The sequence below is a fragment of the Nicotiana tabacum genome, chromosome 1, assembly GCF_000715075.1.
Source record: "Nicotiana tabacum cultivar K326 chromosome 1, ASM71507v2, whole genome shotgun sequence".
NCBI lineage: Eukaryota > Viridiplantae > Streptophyta > Magnoliopsida > Solanales > Solanaceae > Nicotiana > Nicotiana tabacum.
Window position 1 is genome coordinate 9,312,319 of NC_134080.1, and position 15,619 is coordinate 9,327,937.

The 15,619-nt window shown below is 34.2% G+C and overlaps 1 protein-coding gene across 1 annotated transcript; it reads right to left on the bottom strand.

Annotated features, from left to right (window-relative positions):
* Positions 1 to 1,051: 1,051 nt before the first annotated feature.
* On the bottom strand, positions 1,052 to 11,830 carry LOC107805886 (beta-adaptin-like protein B). Its single transcript, XM_016629985.2, has 15 exons — positions 11,549 to 11,830; positions 9,791 to 9,988; positions 7,762 to 7,875; positions 7,368 to 7,618; positions 6,947 to 7,082; positions 6,649 to 6,828; positions 6,426 to 6,518; positions 6,126 to 6,337; positions 5,984 to 6,047; positions 5,708 to 5,887; positions 3,904 to 3,996; positions 3,218 to 3,615; positions 2,790 to 2,979; positions 2,451 to 2,654; positions 1,052 to 1,620 (listed from the first exon to the last, which is right to left on the bottom strand). Exons 1-15 carry the CDS (start codon positions 11,633 to 11,635, stop codon positions 1,321 to 1,323), a joined length of 2,700 nt encoding a protein of 899 aa, XP_016485471.2. The 5' UTR covers positions 11,636 to 11,830; the 3' UTR covers positions 1,052 to 1,320.
* Positions 11,831 to 15,619: the final 3,789 nt, after the last annotated feature.

The following is a 15,619-nucleotide window of genomic DNA, read 5'->3' on the forward strand; positions in this document are numbered from 1 at the left end:
CGCTTTTGAATTATTGAAGTCAGGAATTGTTGGTGGGGCCAGGAAAAAGGAGTATAGCACCAAAATACCATGCGCTATATAACTTATGTATAGCGCATGGTATTTTGGCGCTATACCTGGGCGTGTCAGCTTTTTCAGTATAGCACCACAATACTTGGCGCTATACAGTAATGACACAGTTAACGTTACTGTATAGCGTCAAGTATTGTGGCACTATACATAAAAATGTCACTTTTTTCCCCACTTATTTATGTATTTTGAGTTCAAACGAACCACAATTGGGTTCCGGACTCTATAATTCCATCATTTCACCCAAAATAAATAAACAAATAACAACTCAGTATAATCCATAAGTTTGGGTCTGAGGAGGTTAATGTATGTGCAAATCTAACCCCTATCCTAATAAAATAGAGAGGTAGTTTCCGATACTTTTCTCAAAAGTCCTTTCAGTGAGAAGCAGTTTATGTTTGACTAATTAATTTGAAAAGCGCTTCTAAGCAACAATTAATGTTTGACCAAGCTTTTAAAAGCTGCTTCTAAGTGTATTTTTCTCAAAATTGCTTTTCAAAAAAGTGCTTCTGGAGAGAAGCTATTTTTTTCTGTTCCTCTCAAAAGCACTTTCTTTTTTTTCTAAAAGTTTGGTCAAACACTTCAACTTTGAATTTTTTTTTTTAGGATTGGATAAGCTTAGCCAAACAAACTATTAGACTCCAGAGTTCGAATTTGATGGAGACAAACCAAACCTGCTGCCAACGTTTATCAGGCAACATTTCTGAAGATAAATAGAACTGACAATTAATAATAAATTTACTAGCTCCAAATAATTAGGGACAATTCTCAGATACAAAAATTAAACCGTCTAATATTCTGCATCTGCAGTTGTTTCCATAGTTACAAAAGTAAATCCACGAGACTCTGGTTCGAGGATCCTTATGGTTTACGAGTATTAGTTCCAAAAATAAACCTTCTAGTAATTGGAGCAAAACAACAATGGTTCAGCTATTACTTGTTTACGAATAATCTTGGTTATGGTTCACGGACAAATGACAAATTTGTGAAATCCGATCTGAATGTCATTAAATATAGAGGCTACAAAAACAAAATTTCTAAGATACATTCCATATAGCTGAGAAGATTGAAGATTCGTGCAATAAAAACCCTATAATAACAAGAGCTGAACATAGGATGGAGCATGAATTAACAGTTCAACCTGGAAACTCAAAGCTAATTAATCACAACAAAATAAGACGTATCCCAATAGAAGAGAGCCAAAACAAAATCACAGGGGAAATAAATAGAAGGGAGAGGACAAGCAAACTATCAACTCTTGAGCAAAGTCTCGACAACTTCAAAAAAGAGAGGAGCCATTTCTGGGCTTGGCGTCTTGACAGCACACTTGACACCAGGGGTTCCAATAACTGCTGTTAATTCAATCAAGAAAGGAATTCCTCGAGGAATCTTGGCAGAAAGATACAACACCTCCTGGTTAGCATGTTTGCGCTTAGCTATAAAGAACATGTTTGATAATGCTAGTTGATCAAGGGTTACTTCAACACTATTTATAACAGCTGCGGGGAAGTCCTTTGATACTTCATTTGAATCAGGTAGTGACTTCCAAGTCTGGCAAAGAAGCAGAGGTATCGAGTGTTAAGCATCCAACTTGGTTAGGTTGTTGTCACAACAATAGGAAATACAATGAAGGAAAGCAGATAGAGTAAAATATGAAGAATAAATAAAAGAGGCAGCGAAACAAATCTATAAAGGAGTGGGGTTGAAAGGAGTCCAGCCATTTGTTGGAAGTGGAACTCTAAAGAATGCAGATTAAATGCAGGTTCGGAATGAATTAGAGTACTTTCTAATTATTGAGCCATTGTTGAACACCTAACTCTGGTCAACTAATGGAGGAAAACTTTTAAAATTATGAGATTGTCTTACTCCAGAGGTCCCATGTTGTTCTTCCCTTTGGTGGTTTGACCGGCAAAACAAACTTCTTGAATCAGACTTATTACCACTCATGTGAACGGAACATAGATTATGCAAATATAATAATTAAAAAAAAGGTTATTTCTGATGCAGAGCAAAGGACTTATCTTTTCTTCCGAATACTTTGTTGCCTAATAACATTTGATCTGAAGCATTAAATGAAATTAGCCTATACTATCACCAGAAAATTAAGCTTAACCAGGGTATTGGATACCACGTTTGGTGAAGTCCAAAAACAGATTTGATAGTGGAGTCCTCCTTTATGAAATTTAAGTGAACATGTAGTGACTGCGAGAGATGATAAATAATTCCTCTGAGGAGAGAAAAACAAAGCCGAGGCTCACGCATGTTATGCCCCATTAACTTGAGTAGATGGTAGTAATACATAATCAACAATCAGTATATGCCTCAATCCAAACAGTGACCAATGCATAAATCTAGATAGGAATTCAACAAGGTATTGTTACCTCAAGAAAAGTGGAGCGCTCCATCCTCCCATCCTCAGTGAAAAGTACGTGGAAATAGATTTTATCAGTGAAATACCATACTGGTTGCTGATTATTTTTTACTGCAACCTGTAAAAGGGTACTTGGAGGGCCAGGGGAAATGTTCTGGAATAAAACCATTGGCAAGAGAGTGCTTGCAGATGTCCCAGGTAGTAATTGAGGAACCTAGTGAGCACAAGACGACAATGAAAACAATCAAAGATTAGTAGAATTCACGGGGAGGATCACTAGTCAGACCTCCTCTTACACTGGATAGTAACATAAATACTAACTGCAGACAAGTGGCAATATGATACTCACTTGGAGAGGTCCACCGGCAGCAAGACCAAATGTATTTTTATTGAACTGAATCATGAAGCCATCAAGAGGAACCTGGGTATTGTTCTCGAACATCATGCTGTAAAATACCTGGCCATCTCTCCGTATCAGCTGGGCACTGATTTGTAAACCTTGACCAGTAGAGGCTGGCACTAGAACAGGTAAAGGAGGACTGCAGTAAAAGTCAACGCTCCATAAGTGTTTTCACGAATGTGATCTCAAATAGTTTGAAACATAATGATCAAACAAAAAGGTGGCAAATTTTTTAACAAAAAAGATGTGTGAACTCCTTCAGCATACTTTAGATTCATAATTTAGAGAAACGGCCGCCTTCAATCATTATGGTTGTGACCTTATAGGACATTGCAAAGACAGTCTTTATTGTACTAACGCAAACGAACTGTACATACCCGGCAGGGGTTGCAGGCTGATCAACCGACACAATAGCACTATTGCTGTTATCCATACCAAGGTCAAGTAAATCAGGCAGGGCTGCAGGAGCTGCAGGTGCAGCTGGTTGCCTTGCTGCAGGATGCTGAGCATGAGCGGCACTAGCTGGAGGTGAGGCACCACTTTCTGCAACACGAGCAGGAGAATCAGACAGGCCCTGTTCACCTGCATCAGCATACTCCTCCTCGTCAGTTCTCTGAGTGGTCTTCACACGAGTAACAAAAGCTTCTGGAGGCTTATGATAGACAGAGGATAAAGTAGCAATATTGGAAAGAAGTTCGTCGAGGAGAGAAGGATCGAGTTGGTTTGAATCATCACTAATCACAGGCTTTTCAGCTAGCACAACATCTTTTGCTGCCTGCAATATGGAAAGGAGTCTGTTATAACTAGATATCCATATATGAACTTAATCACAGAACTACCTACATACTCATTTTTTCAAATTGAAACTGACATAACTAGGAGCAAAGAAAGCAGCAGCCAAGGGGAAAAAGTTATTAATCCTTATATTAACTATCACCCCCAGGACACAAAGTCTTTCTTTTAATGGAAGATAGAGCTTTTTCAAACTGAAGTCATAAAAAGGTTCTCGGGACAGCCCAAACAGAAGTGCGAGAAGTTGAATTAAGCATTTGCTTGCACGTACCTCAGGATCAGTTGAGAGAAGACGCCAATATATGTATGCACGATCTCGCAAATCTGGATTGTCAGTCTCCACAGTAGCATTATTTAAGACCACCTATGAGTAAGGTCATATCTACTGAGTCAACTTTATAAATACATAAGTAAACAGATAGATACTTAGCAATTAGCATCAATTCTGTAAGAAAGATAAATGACCATGGTTGCTGCAGAAACAAACCAGTCTAATAGAGTGTTTGGCCAAGCTTCTCCAAATTCAAAAGCACTTTTTTTACCAAGCTTTTAGAAGAAAAAAAAGTGTTTTTGAGCAAAAGCAGGAGTAATTTTGGAGAAGCAGAAAAAAGTAGCTTCTCTCCAAAAGCACTTTTGAGAAAAATACGCTTAGAAGCAGTTTTAAAGGCTTGGCCAAACACTAGTTGCTGCTCAGAAGCGCCTTTTAAATTAATTAGCCAAACACAAACTGATTCTCACCAAAAGTACTTTTGAGAAAAAGTACTTCTCAACATAAGGTGATTTTTGCAGCTTGGCCAAACAGGCTATAACTCCAAATTGTAGTTTGGACTAGGCAAAAGTAACATTTGAACATGAAGCTAACAAAAGAAACGAATAAAATTGCTATCCTGATTAAATTGCATTTATCTCACTTTCTACTTTAATAATTCGACGAACTTTCCCTCCCTTAAGCTATGTTGCTCAGACTCTCCGAAAATGTTACCGTGTGTGCGCCGGATCCTCCAAAATTACTGCATTTTTAGAGGATCCGACATGGGTGCAGCAGCATTTTGGAGAGTCCATGCAACACAGCCGTTAGGTGTCCAGAATGATTTGTTGCCTCCTTACATGTCTTCGACCGCCTCATGAGCTAGATTCAGAATCATCTCTTTTCTTGATGTACCTAGTGTTGGGCCCACACGTTATACTGTTCACCATCTCCTAGCCGTGCAGGGAGAGGGAGTGTTAAGCATCCCACATTGGTTAAGGAATGCCTTATATGGTCTTGGGCGATCCTCATGAGCTAGGTTCTGGGGTTGAGTTAGGCCCAATATCCATTTTCTTCACACCCTCAAAATTTTGAATTAAAATAATCCAGCTATTAGTACTTCATGACTATCAATATCAGCTTCAAAGCAGTGTTATTGAAAGCCATGAAGCAATAAAGCAAGCAAAGCAAGGGGTTATCACATCAAGTGTCAAGCCATGGGCTTCGCACAACGACGCACAAAGTGATCCTAAAGAGAAGGGTCGATTCTTTCTTTTTTTGTTTTTGAAAAGCAGAGAATGGTCAATTCTTCGAATGTCAGCTATGAGACATTGGATTAATATTGACATTATGCATATTGAATGCTGAAATTAGTTATTTTAATAGCAATTTGATTATTATAGTGCTAAATTCATATATGTTTGGTATTTTTTAAGCTTCCGTAACTTGTGTGTTTCACTTCTCGCTTTTTAATTCAATCCTCGTGGACCTTGTCACCTTTTTGCGCTTTACACTTTTAAGAACATTGCTTCAAGGTGCATAACCCTTTCGCTCATTGCTTTACATTCAGAGAAACTCAATATTGATTACTCTTATTCATGGTCTATATCGAGGAAGCATATAAAAAACTCCTACATAAAGAGGATAAATTATGAAATTTTTTGGCCTTAATAAGAAAGGGAATTAAGAAAATTGGAGAACTAATTGATTAGAAAGCTAGATTGGATTCTTTTCTATCTTTAAAATTGATAAGCAGACTGCAAATTTTAACATATTGCATAATATAACAAGAGAATAGCTCACTTGATGATGTGGCAACAAGAAATACCTGGATCATTTGTTGTGGTCCTTCAGTTGGCTTCTTGAGGAAGAGTTTGACTGTTGCTGTCAGCAACTGCAATTGCACTTGGGGAGGTTCCTCCGGGAAACTCTCCAGAAAGCCTTCAAGGAGCTCATCTGCATTGTCAATTCTTTCAGCATACTCACCGATAATCCAGATCATTGATGCCTGTCAATGAAGAGATAGAAGCAGTTACAAAATCTGTGAAAAGATTGTAGACCCAACAACTTCCCAGAGCCAACTCCTGGAAAGATCTTCTATTACCTTTGCCTCTGGCTCATCCAGAGTGTCCAAACTCTCACACAGAGTAGCAATTATGGACTCATAGCTGAAAAAGAAGAGAGAACGAAAGTTAAATAAAAGACAAAGACTCAACTTTAGCATATGAGACTTCAAAGAAACTTACGTGTTAGGATATCTTCTGAAAATGTCCTTGATTACTATAATAGCTTCTTGAACAACATAATTTACTTTTATCTTAATCAATTCAAGCAAGACGCTGATACAGCGCTCAGCAGCCCTCTCTAATTTGATGGCACAGCGGCCAATAGCACGGACAGCTTTTCTGACAAAGTCAACATCCACTTCAGTAGCATATTCTTTGAATTCCAGTAGCACCTGCAAACATATAAACCACACTGAATGATGCAACAAACACGAACCTACATTGAAGGAACTAAACTGAATCAAAGAAGCAAGGATTTACCTGGTCTATGTTTCTGTCTGAAGCAAGCTTTATCATGATTTCTAACTTCTCCATTTTAACATATATAGGATCATTATACTTGCAAAAGAATACCTAGCAAGAGAACAATATTAGAAGCAAAGCCTACTACTCCAGCTTTAGTTACAGATAAGTCCAGCGGTTCTAAGAAATAGAGGTTTTGCCGCCAATCATGTAAGTACCAAGGCAACATCACGAAAAATACCTTGATTTCATGTGCAAGGATTGTTGGACGCTTTTGTACAATGAGGTTTATGTTCCTTAATGCAACATACTGGATTTCAGGCTCTGCTGAAAGTAACGTTACAAGAGGAGGAGCCATCTTCTTACAAAGGTTCCGAACTACATCAGTGCTGGTGATTAGTTCCATCTGTTGGAGTATCATCTGCAACACCGGAAAATGACTATTAGCGGAATGTCTTATACTGGCAATGCTACTCATGCTGAAGCATTTTTTTTTTTTAAAAAAGTTAAGTTTGTAAGAAAGAAGGAAACAATTCCACCTTTACAGCTGAAAGAACAACAGCGCAATTTGCATGCTGTAATCGTGGAGTGACTCGCTCCACTATATTTTCAGCTTCACGAGCATCAGCTGCTTTGTACTTAGAAAGAGCATCCAGTATAAAAACTTGACCCCACCTATATCCAAAGAGATCATTATCTCATTCATGAACAAAGGAGCAAACATAAACAAGTTTCGTAGAAAACAGATTTAAAAGCGCAATAAGAGGAGGTAATAGAAGACAATCCATAAAGTTGCATCTAGCAGACAACAAAGCAAATCAAACAGTAACATAAGTGAATGTAACGTCCTATGACATGCCGACTAATGTTTACAACAATGTTCACAATTTAGGTAATTTGCCAAACCATAGCACATTTTATATTAAGAAAGGTAGCAGCATTAGTTTTCCACAAGCTTACTCAGTGCATTCATTCAGAGCAGTTAGAAGCTTTGAAAGTGTATGGCTGGTGATCTCAAAGATGGGTCTGCTACTGCTTTCTTGAATTTCTGCAAGAGCCGCAACAGCATTTGCAACAACCATAGGATTGTTGTCAGATATTAAGTCCTTAAGAGCATCCAGAAAACCCCTATCTTCCACAAGCTCGGCATTTATGTCATACAGCTTAGCAACACAGATAGCTGCTGTCTTACGAACATAAGGATCATCATCCTGATGGAAAGAGAGCAGACAAATTGCATTACTTAGTTAGAAAACACTGTGCGCTGTTATGTTCCAGACCGTCGTCAATCAATCAAGAAGATCCGACTTCAAAATTAGGAGCAGACAGGGGAAGAGAAAATCTGTAAATTCACCTTAAGGCAACGTTGGAGGGGATCACACAAATACTCGGTGATCTTGTCAACACGAATGCATCCCATAGTCCGTACAGCCAAAGCACGAATTAAAGGATTTGGATCCTGTGAATCCTGCAAAAAGTGCAAAAAACAATAAGACGCCATTAATAAGATATCAGAAACAACATGCTAAGGCAGCAAGAAAACCAATTCAAATGAATAAGAAACAACTGCATGATTAAGTGGTATTTTGTTTCTGCAAACCAAATGCTACCATGCAATGTTCCATCCACTAGAAGGAGATGACAAATGGGAACTTTTTAAAATATAATATGTAAATGCAAAGCAAATGGGATGCGTTCTATAAATGTTGAGCGAACACGTGACAGAATCTGAGCATCCAAATCAAAAACCTTAAAGCAACGGACCGAATCGCGAACAACCTTCATAAAGCCATGTAGAAGCCCTTATAAAACCCACACGAGAAAACAGCATAACTCAACATCCTCCTGCATGTGATCCAATTTAGAATGTTCACACCTGAACTGTATTTCAGACTTACAGGTGCTAAGACAAGCTTCCCAAAGGTTGGTTCTTACCATGTGAAAGAATTTGAACATTCAACTCAAACCATAAGACAACGGGTGAAGTAGCTAACGACCTTTATAAACCCCCTTTGAATCCTTTACAAAATCAGTATGGGATAAATACAAGTATACAACACGACAAAACAAGTTAATTAAACAATTTTTAAACCTCTAATACGCTAGGAAACACGGACACCAGGTTGTGCAGTCCACACTCCACTGTCCAGCGATGCTCAAGTCAAATTCAAACTGGACAGGTTGGACATCAGCTGGACACCGTGTTGGACAGCCAAAAAAGTTCTTATTTTTTAAGTACTTCCTTGAACTTCAGACTGTTGAAAGACATTATTTGTCCTACTCTCTTTGAAAAAGCTTTTCTTTGGGAAAGAGGGAGGCATTAACGAGGTATTTCTAGTAAGGATGAGAAATTGTTATAGCCCAGGGATGGCGTAGCGAGCGAATAGCTGGAGAGACAACTTTGGACCAAAGTTGTGATCTTCACAAATGCGCCATCAGGTGAATTCTTTGATCCGCCTAAACTTTGCTTGACAGAGTTATCTGATCTGTTGCTGGGAAGTAGTAGATACCAGGTAGATTAGGTGATCTTCGCGCAAACTGGTATGAACACTACTATTATCAAAAAGAAAAAAAAGAAAGAAAGCATAAAACAGAACCTCTTATTCCCTATTCAATCTATCTTTTTTTTTTAATGCCTTTTTTCAAACCTACTAAATTGAAAGGCATGAGTTCGTTACATCAAGCAAAAGAAGTTTCACGATGGTTCATTATCTGGGAGCTAGTAGAACCACCTTTATCTCGGCAAAGGCTCATCACAAGGTCCAAGATCTCTTCTCGGTAGATTCTGATAATACATTGAATACCTGTCAACAAAATTTAGTAGTCTTATTTTGTTCCATGTCCCGCTGATTTTTTAGATTTTACATGTCTTTGGGTCTATGTCTATGTTAGTGTACTATGTCCAATTGCTAGGCATCACTAACCTCAATATAACAAACAAATGAAGAGGAAATAATTAACATTCTTTTCCCGATAAAGAAGAGGGGCTACTCAATTGAAGAGCAAAAACATTATGGTCTCTGGAAAAGCAAGAAGGGTATACAAAAGGATTAAATCAGATAGAAAAGCCCCTCCAATCTCAATTCTCATTGAAGACCGGGTAAAGGAGTATCATGAGCGCTCGAGACTCATTGCATTACACAACTCAAAAAGATAGACATAAAGCTTTATCAATACTTCCCTATTCTCAATCATAGGTAAATGAGACAGATTAGTTGAGAAGTCTACATCAATGATGAATGCTAAAGCTTTAATTGTAGTAGCCATACAGGTGAAGATCGACATATAAAGAACAAATCAGCAGCCAGCAGGTAATGAGAAGAATAAAACCACGACATTTACAGAAGACAAATGATTAAGGATGAGTTTCATCACGGAAATACCTTCACAAATGTATTTACGGCAAGTATAGCAAGATCAGGCTGGCTTTTAGCATAATTGATAAGATATAAGTATACAAGCTTCTTTAACTCCAAATTCTCTGTTTGCATGCAGTTAACAACATCTGTGAAGAGTGAAGAAACATCTTTCCCAACAGTCATAGCAGCAATCACCTTTTTGACAGCATCTTTTCTCTTGTCCTGCATTGGATACATATATATAAGCACCTACAAAATTTCAAAACAAAAAAAAAAGGAATGGCAAGGCTACAACGAAAAGCCTCATGACTCAGAAACACAACTTAGCCACAGTTGAATCTACATAAAAAACAATTCTTACACAAAAACCTTACCCACAATTGAATAACGTCACAATTCAGTTCAATGGCGAAGCTAAAAATTTCTCCAAGGGTGTTCAAATTTGAAAGAAATGAAAAAAAAATCCCGACATAGGGTGTTCGATATGTGTTATATACCTCTAAAACGTAATATTTTACCTATACACGCAATGTAATTTTTCGACGAAGGGTGGTCAATAATAAGCATGTGGCTTCGCCCATGATTCAGTTGAGTAAACATTAAGACAGAAAATGTTGAGTTCATTGCAATAGCAACAATTATCAACTACAAATGTCTATGATTACCAGTAGCAACCAGTTTTAAAATGACAGGTAAAGAAGTAGTAACATTTCACCAAATGAACGGACATCTAGTTTCTAAAAGCATTTCATCACTGAGAAACATTCTTTCAACCAACCCACATGAATCGAGCCAATAATGCAACTGAGTTCAGATGTATGCAAATTCCAACCAATTTTTCTACCAAACGAGCAGATAAAATAGTACATTTTCGGTAACAATTTCAGATACATCCCCAGTTTCATAAGCATCCTACAAAATATGTAATAACTACAATGGGATTCTAAATAAAAGAGCTATTCCATTCAATCAAAACTACTGATGAATGTGACGTAAAATATTATTATATTCTATAACGATTTTACAAGCATCTAAACCAAAATGCACTATCAATAAGATCTTGAAACTATTTTTTTCAATGAGGAAATAAGACCTTGAAACTAAATATAAAATCCCAGATAACATATTCAACCAAATCAAACCGCTCAACTTATTGATACCAACCAAAAAATGAAGTACTACTTAACAAATGAGAAATAATACCTATTCATGAGTAACTTCCCCAGTTTCATAAACATACCACTGAAAATGGAGTAATTAAATAGAACCTCAAAACTAAACACAGGTGATTAAACATAATTCACAGGTGAGATCAATTAAACAAAGGAATACTTGAGAGACTCCTCCGATAAATCAATTTGCATAAATAAATACGAATTTTGATTAAGCATTATCCTCCAATTTCAATAGCTATTCTATTCAATAAAAGTTCAGTGACTGCCCTATTTCATAAACATCTCTCTCATTGAAAATGCAGTAAACTTCAATAGGACCTCAAACTAAACACAAAACCCTTGAAAAGGCATAAATTCACATTCAGAAAATCAAAAATCTTAAATTATTGAGATCAACAAAACAAACGAGGACTAATGAGACTTCTACAACAAATCAAATGCGAAAACTAGCCAGATCTGACCACGGCTATCCTAAATCACTATTCAAATTACAAAGTAAAATCATAAATTACATTAAATCGGATCAATGCGCAGCTAATAAATTCCGTAAATTTGAGTTTTTTTGTAGATTCGATATGAATACAGGAAGAGGAGAGTATTTTGTGACCTTGTACTGAGAATTGAGTTCTTCTTTGAGCTCAGGGATTTCTCCTTTCTTCGTAGTGGAGAAGTACTTTGAATCGTGACCGCTCATTCTCTTTGATCGGAATCAGACGGTCGGCGAAGCTGCCCGTGGAGAGAACAGAGCAGAGAGAGAGAGATAAGAGAAGAGAGAGAGAGCAGGAACGTAAGGCTTCTCGTCAAAACTAAAAGCAGGGAAATCAGAAATGTTATATTAAACCGGTGGCTGAATCAAACCGGTGCTTAACCGTGGCAATTTTCTATGCCCGAGTTAATTGTGAAACACTGTTTGAATATAGGTAAATGTTACTCCAAACATCAGCTATATATATTTTTTTGGTAAATAAATTTTTTTATTACCAATAAATAAATATCTAAAGCAATATAATATCACTATAGAAAAGTTGAGTCAAACTCAATTAATATCACATTCTGACATAATTTCTAATGACAATTCGAATTGGTAAGTGGGAAGCTTAATATATGGAAGATAATGGTTGAATAATATAATTTTAAGAAACAGTGGCATACCTCGGTTTATATATATTGTAATCAAGTAATTTCAAAATGAACAAGTATAAATCATATAAGCGACCCTAACTTATTTAAAAATAAGATTTAATGATTTTTGCCGTAGTTTTATATAATACTTCTATTTCAACTTCACAAAGATTACCCAAAGGCTTACTAATTGTTTTCCACAGGACAAAAAAGGTTAGAATATAAAGAGTTTTCATATACAATGTGACATGATTTCTAATGCCATTTCGAATTGGTAAGTGGGAAAGTTAATATATGGAAGATAATGACAGAAATATAGTTTTAAAAAATAATGACATACCTTGGTTAATATATACCGTAATCAAGTATTTTTATAATAAAAAAATATAGATCATATAAGCGAACTTAATTGAAAATAAGATTCGATGATTTTGTGTTAGTTTTATATAGTACTTCTATTTCAACTTTACAAAGATTATCCAAAAGCTTACTAATTTTCCCTCACATGAACACAGGAAAGAGTTTTCAGGCACATGCTTATATATATTGTACCCATTTTCCAAGGGGTGATTTGATTATGAGACAAGCTATGCAACAATTTATAATGAATGGAGTATTAATATTGAGATTAGCATTTCGAGGATTAGAAATTGAGGGATTATAATATAAGAGTTAGTAATGTCATGTATGTTATTTTTTGTTGGACGTTTGATTTGTAGTAAAAAAAAAAAATATATATATACTTTAAAATACGAGTTTTTTTTTTTTTAGAGTAACAATATGTTTGTCATTTATTATTTTAATCTATATATTATTTAATATCATTTTCTTAATTCATATTCTAATCAAGCTAAAACCTAAAATAATGCATAAGTTTTTCTATTAACTTATGCGGGTATTATATTATATATAAAGAAAAGAAGAAAAATTCATGAAACATTGTATATTATGGAGGTTTTATACCAAAATTTACTCTTTTAAAAATAGCAACCAAATAATTACTATACCATGCTGATTTTTACATCGATATAGAACTCTCTTAAAACATCAACCAAACGGGATTTATGGCATTTGGTCAAGTTTCTTTCTAGCCAAAAGTATTTTTTTGAGCTAAAGTATTTTTTTTCTAAAGTTAAGATGTTTGACCAAACTTTTAGAAGGAAAAAAGTGTTTTTAGTAGAAGTATAAATAATTTTTGAGAAGCAAAAAGAAGTAGCTTTTCCTTAAAGCATTTTTTTTTATAAAAACGCTTTAAAAATATATATGTATAGAAGCATTTTATAAGCTTGGCCAAATACTAATTATTATTTAAAAATACTTTTAAATTAATTAGTCAAATGCAAATTGCTTTTGAAAATTATTTTTTCAAATAAGCTGAGGGGCAAACATGCTACTATTTTTTTGTGTTTATTTCTCCAACCTTTTTTTTTTTTTTGAAAAATTCGATTGCCTACTTCTATATTACACTAGTATTAGTACCCGCGCGGATGCGCGGACACTAATCATGTCAAATATTTATTTATTTGAATTATGTGTCAATAGTCTTAGAATTTAAACCTTCTTGATAAATATAGATAATTATTGGATATAAATTAAGAAACACTACATGAAAAAGATTAATTATTTCTCAAATTTCCTAGTTATAGTTCTATTTTCTTTTTTGGCATCATTCTCAGCGGTGTCATTGGATCCTGAAAATAGTCAAGAAGCAAATAATAACTCACATCTATGGCAAAACAATCAAAGGTTGAGACTATGAAGAATTCTTTGGATACGGCTTGACTCTTGTATTACTACTTGAACTCTTATTTGGTGTATTGATATCTTTCAAAAAATATTTCTATTTTAAAATTTCAGTTTCTAAAATTTTATTTTTCTATAATAATTATGTTTATAATAATGGAAGTAAAAATATTATCCTTAATTCAAAAACTCAGTTTAGTTGGGTATCTAAAAATTTAAATAATTTTTTAGCCAGTGAATTTATTTTTTCCAGTATGACTCCATTTTGATATTTGCACTAACCATATTAAACATTTGAGTTATTTGAATTATATATAAATAACCTTAAAATTTAAACCTTCTATATAATTATAGATAATCGTTAGATATTAATTAAGAAATACTACATGGAAAAAAAACTAATATTTTTTCAAATCTCGTATTTTTTTTTTGCACCATTCTTATTGGAGTCATTGAAACCTAAAAATAGTCACGAAACAAAATAATAACTCGTATTTATGGCAAAGCACAAAGGCTGATATAATATGAACGATTTTTGGTTACGACATGACTCTTTTACTATGACTTGAAGTTGAACTCTTCTTTGGTATGTTGTTATCTTTCAAAAAATATTTTATTTTGAAATTCTAATTTTATTTTGGTATGTTGTTATCTTTCAATAATGATTAGCTTTATAATGATGCAAGTGAAAATATAGATATCATCCTTAATTTAAAATCCACTTTAATAGACTATCTAAAAATTTAAATAATTTTTTAGCCAGCAAAACTTTATTTCAGTATGGCTCTATTTTGAATTTATTGATATCTCTAGCCACAGATTTTAAATTTTGAATACCCTATATATACAAAAAAAAAACTTTGAATCATTAAATGTTAAATTAGTTGATTGTAATTATATTACATTGCACATATTCTCTTAAAATTATCAAGTAATTTTTTCTCGACATTATACATGGCTTAACATCAATGCAGATTACTCAAATTGCATCTAAATTCAGATTCGAATATCATATCAGTTTGTTAGTAATAATAACTTTTTGAAAACGACACAAAATGTAAATTAGAAAAAAATATATTCTAAGATATCCTTATCTTATAATCTATGTATTTGAGTTGAAAAAAATATTTTAAATCGATGAGATCAGCTTCCAAATTTTTTATACTCAATAGAGATAAAGAGAAGAAGTAATCCGTTGTCATCTCTATTTTCTGGTTCTTAGATTTTCCATATATTTTTTCTATATTTATTTTTTTATCTTATTTTTTATGTCTTTCTTTCTTTTGTAACAAAAAAATTAATTTATTTCGCTATAAAAGGATGATTTTTAATAGAAATTGTCTACATAAGAAATTTATTTATATTTTTAGTCCCTAGTTAAAATTATTTCATATTTTTCTTTCGCTTTATCTAATCAACCTAAATATGTGCTCACCTAACCACTTAAATTAAAAAAATTAAAGAATGTGTAATTTAGATATAATCCATATATAATACGTGTATAATCATGTATCGTCAGTATATCATCTATGTATATCAGCTATAAAAGATCAACGATAAATCTGGCCGGATATCTATGTAAATATTCCATAAGATTTCGGTTACTTGATTTCATCCATGACATGACTTCTATTATAATAATTTTAAAATTTCCTACTAAAATTCAAAAATATCTTATCCTTTTATTTTTAAAATTACATTATATTTTAAAAAATAATTACATTTTGTAATAATTTTTTTACATTTAATAAAAAAAATATTTGGCGTCATACCATTTATTTTCAAAATATACTTTTTGTTATACTTGAAAATC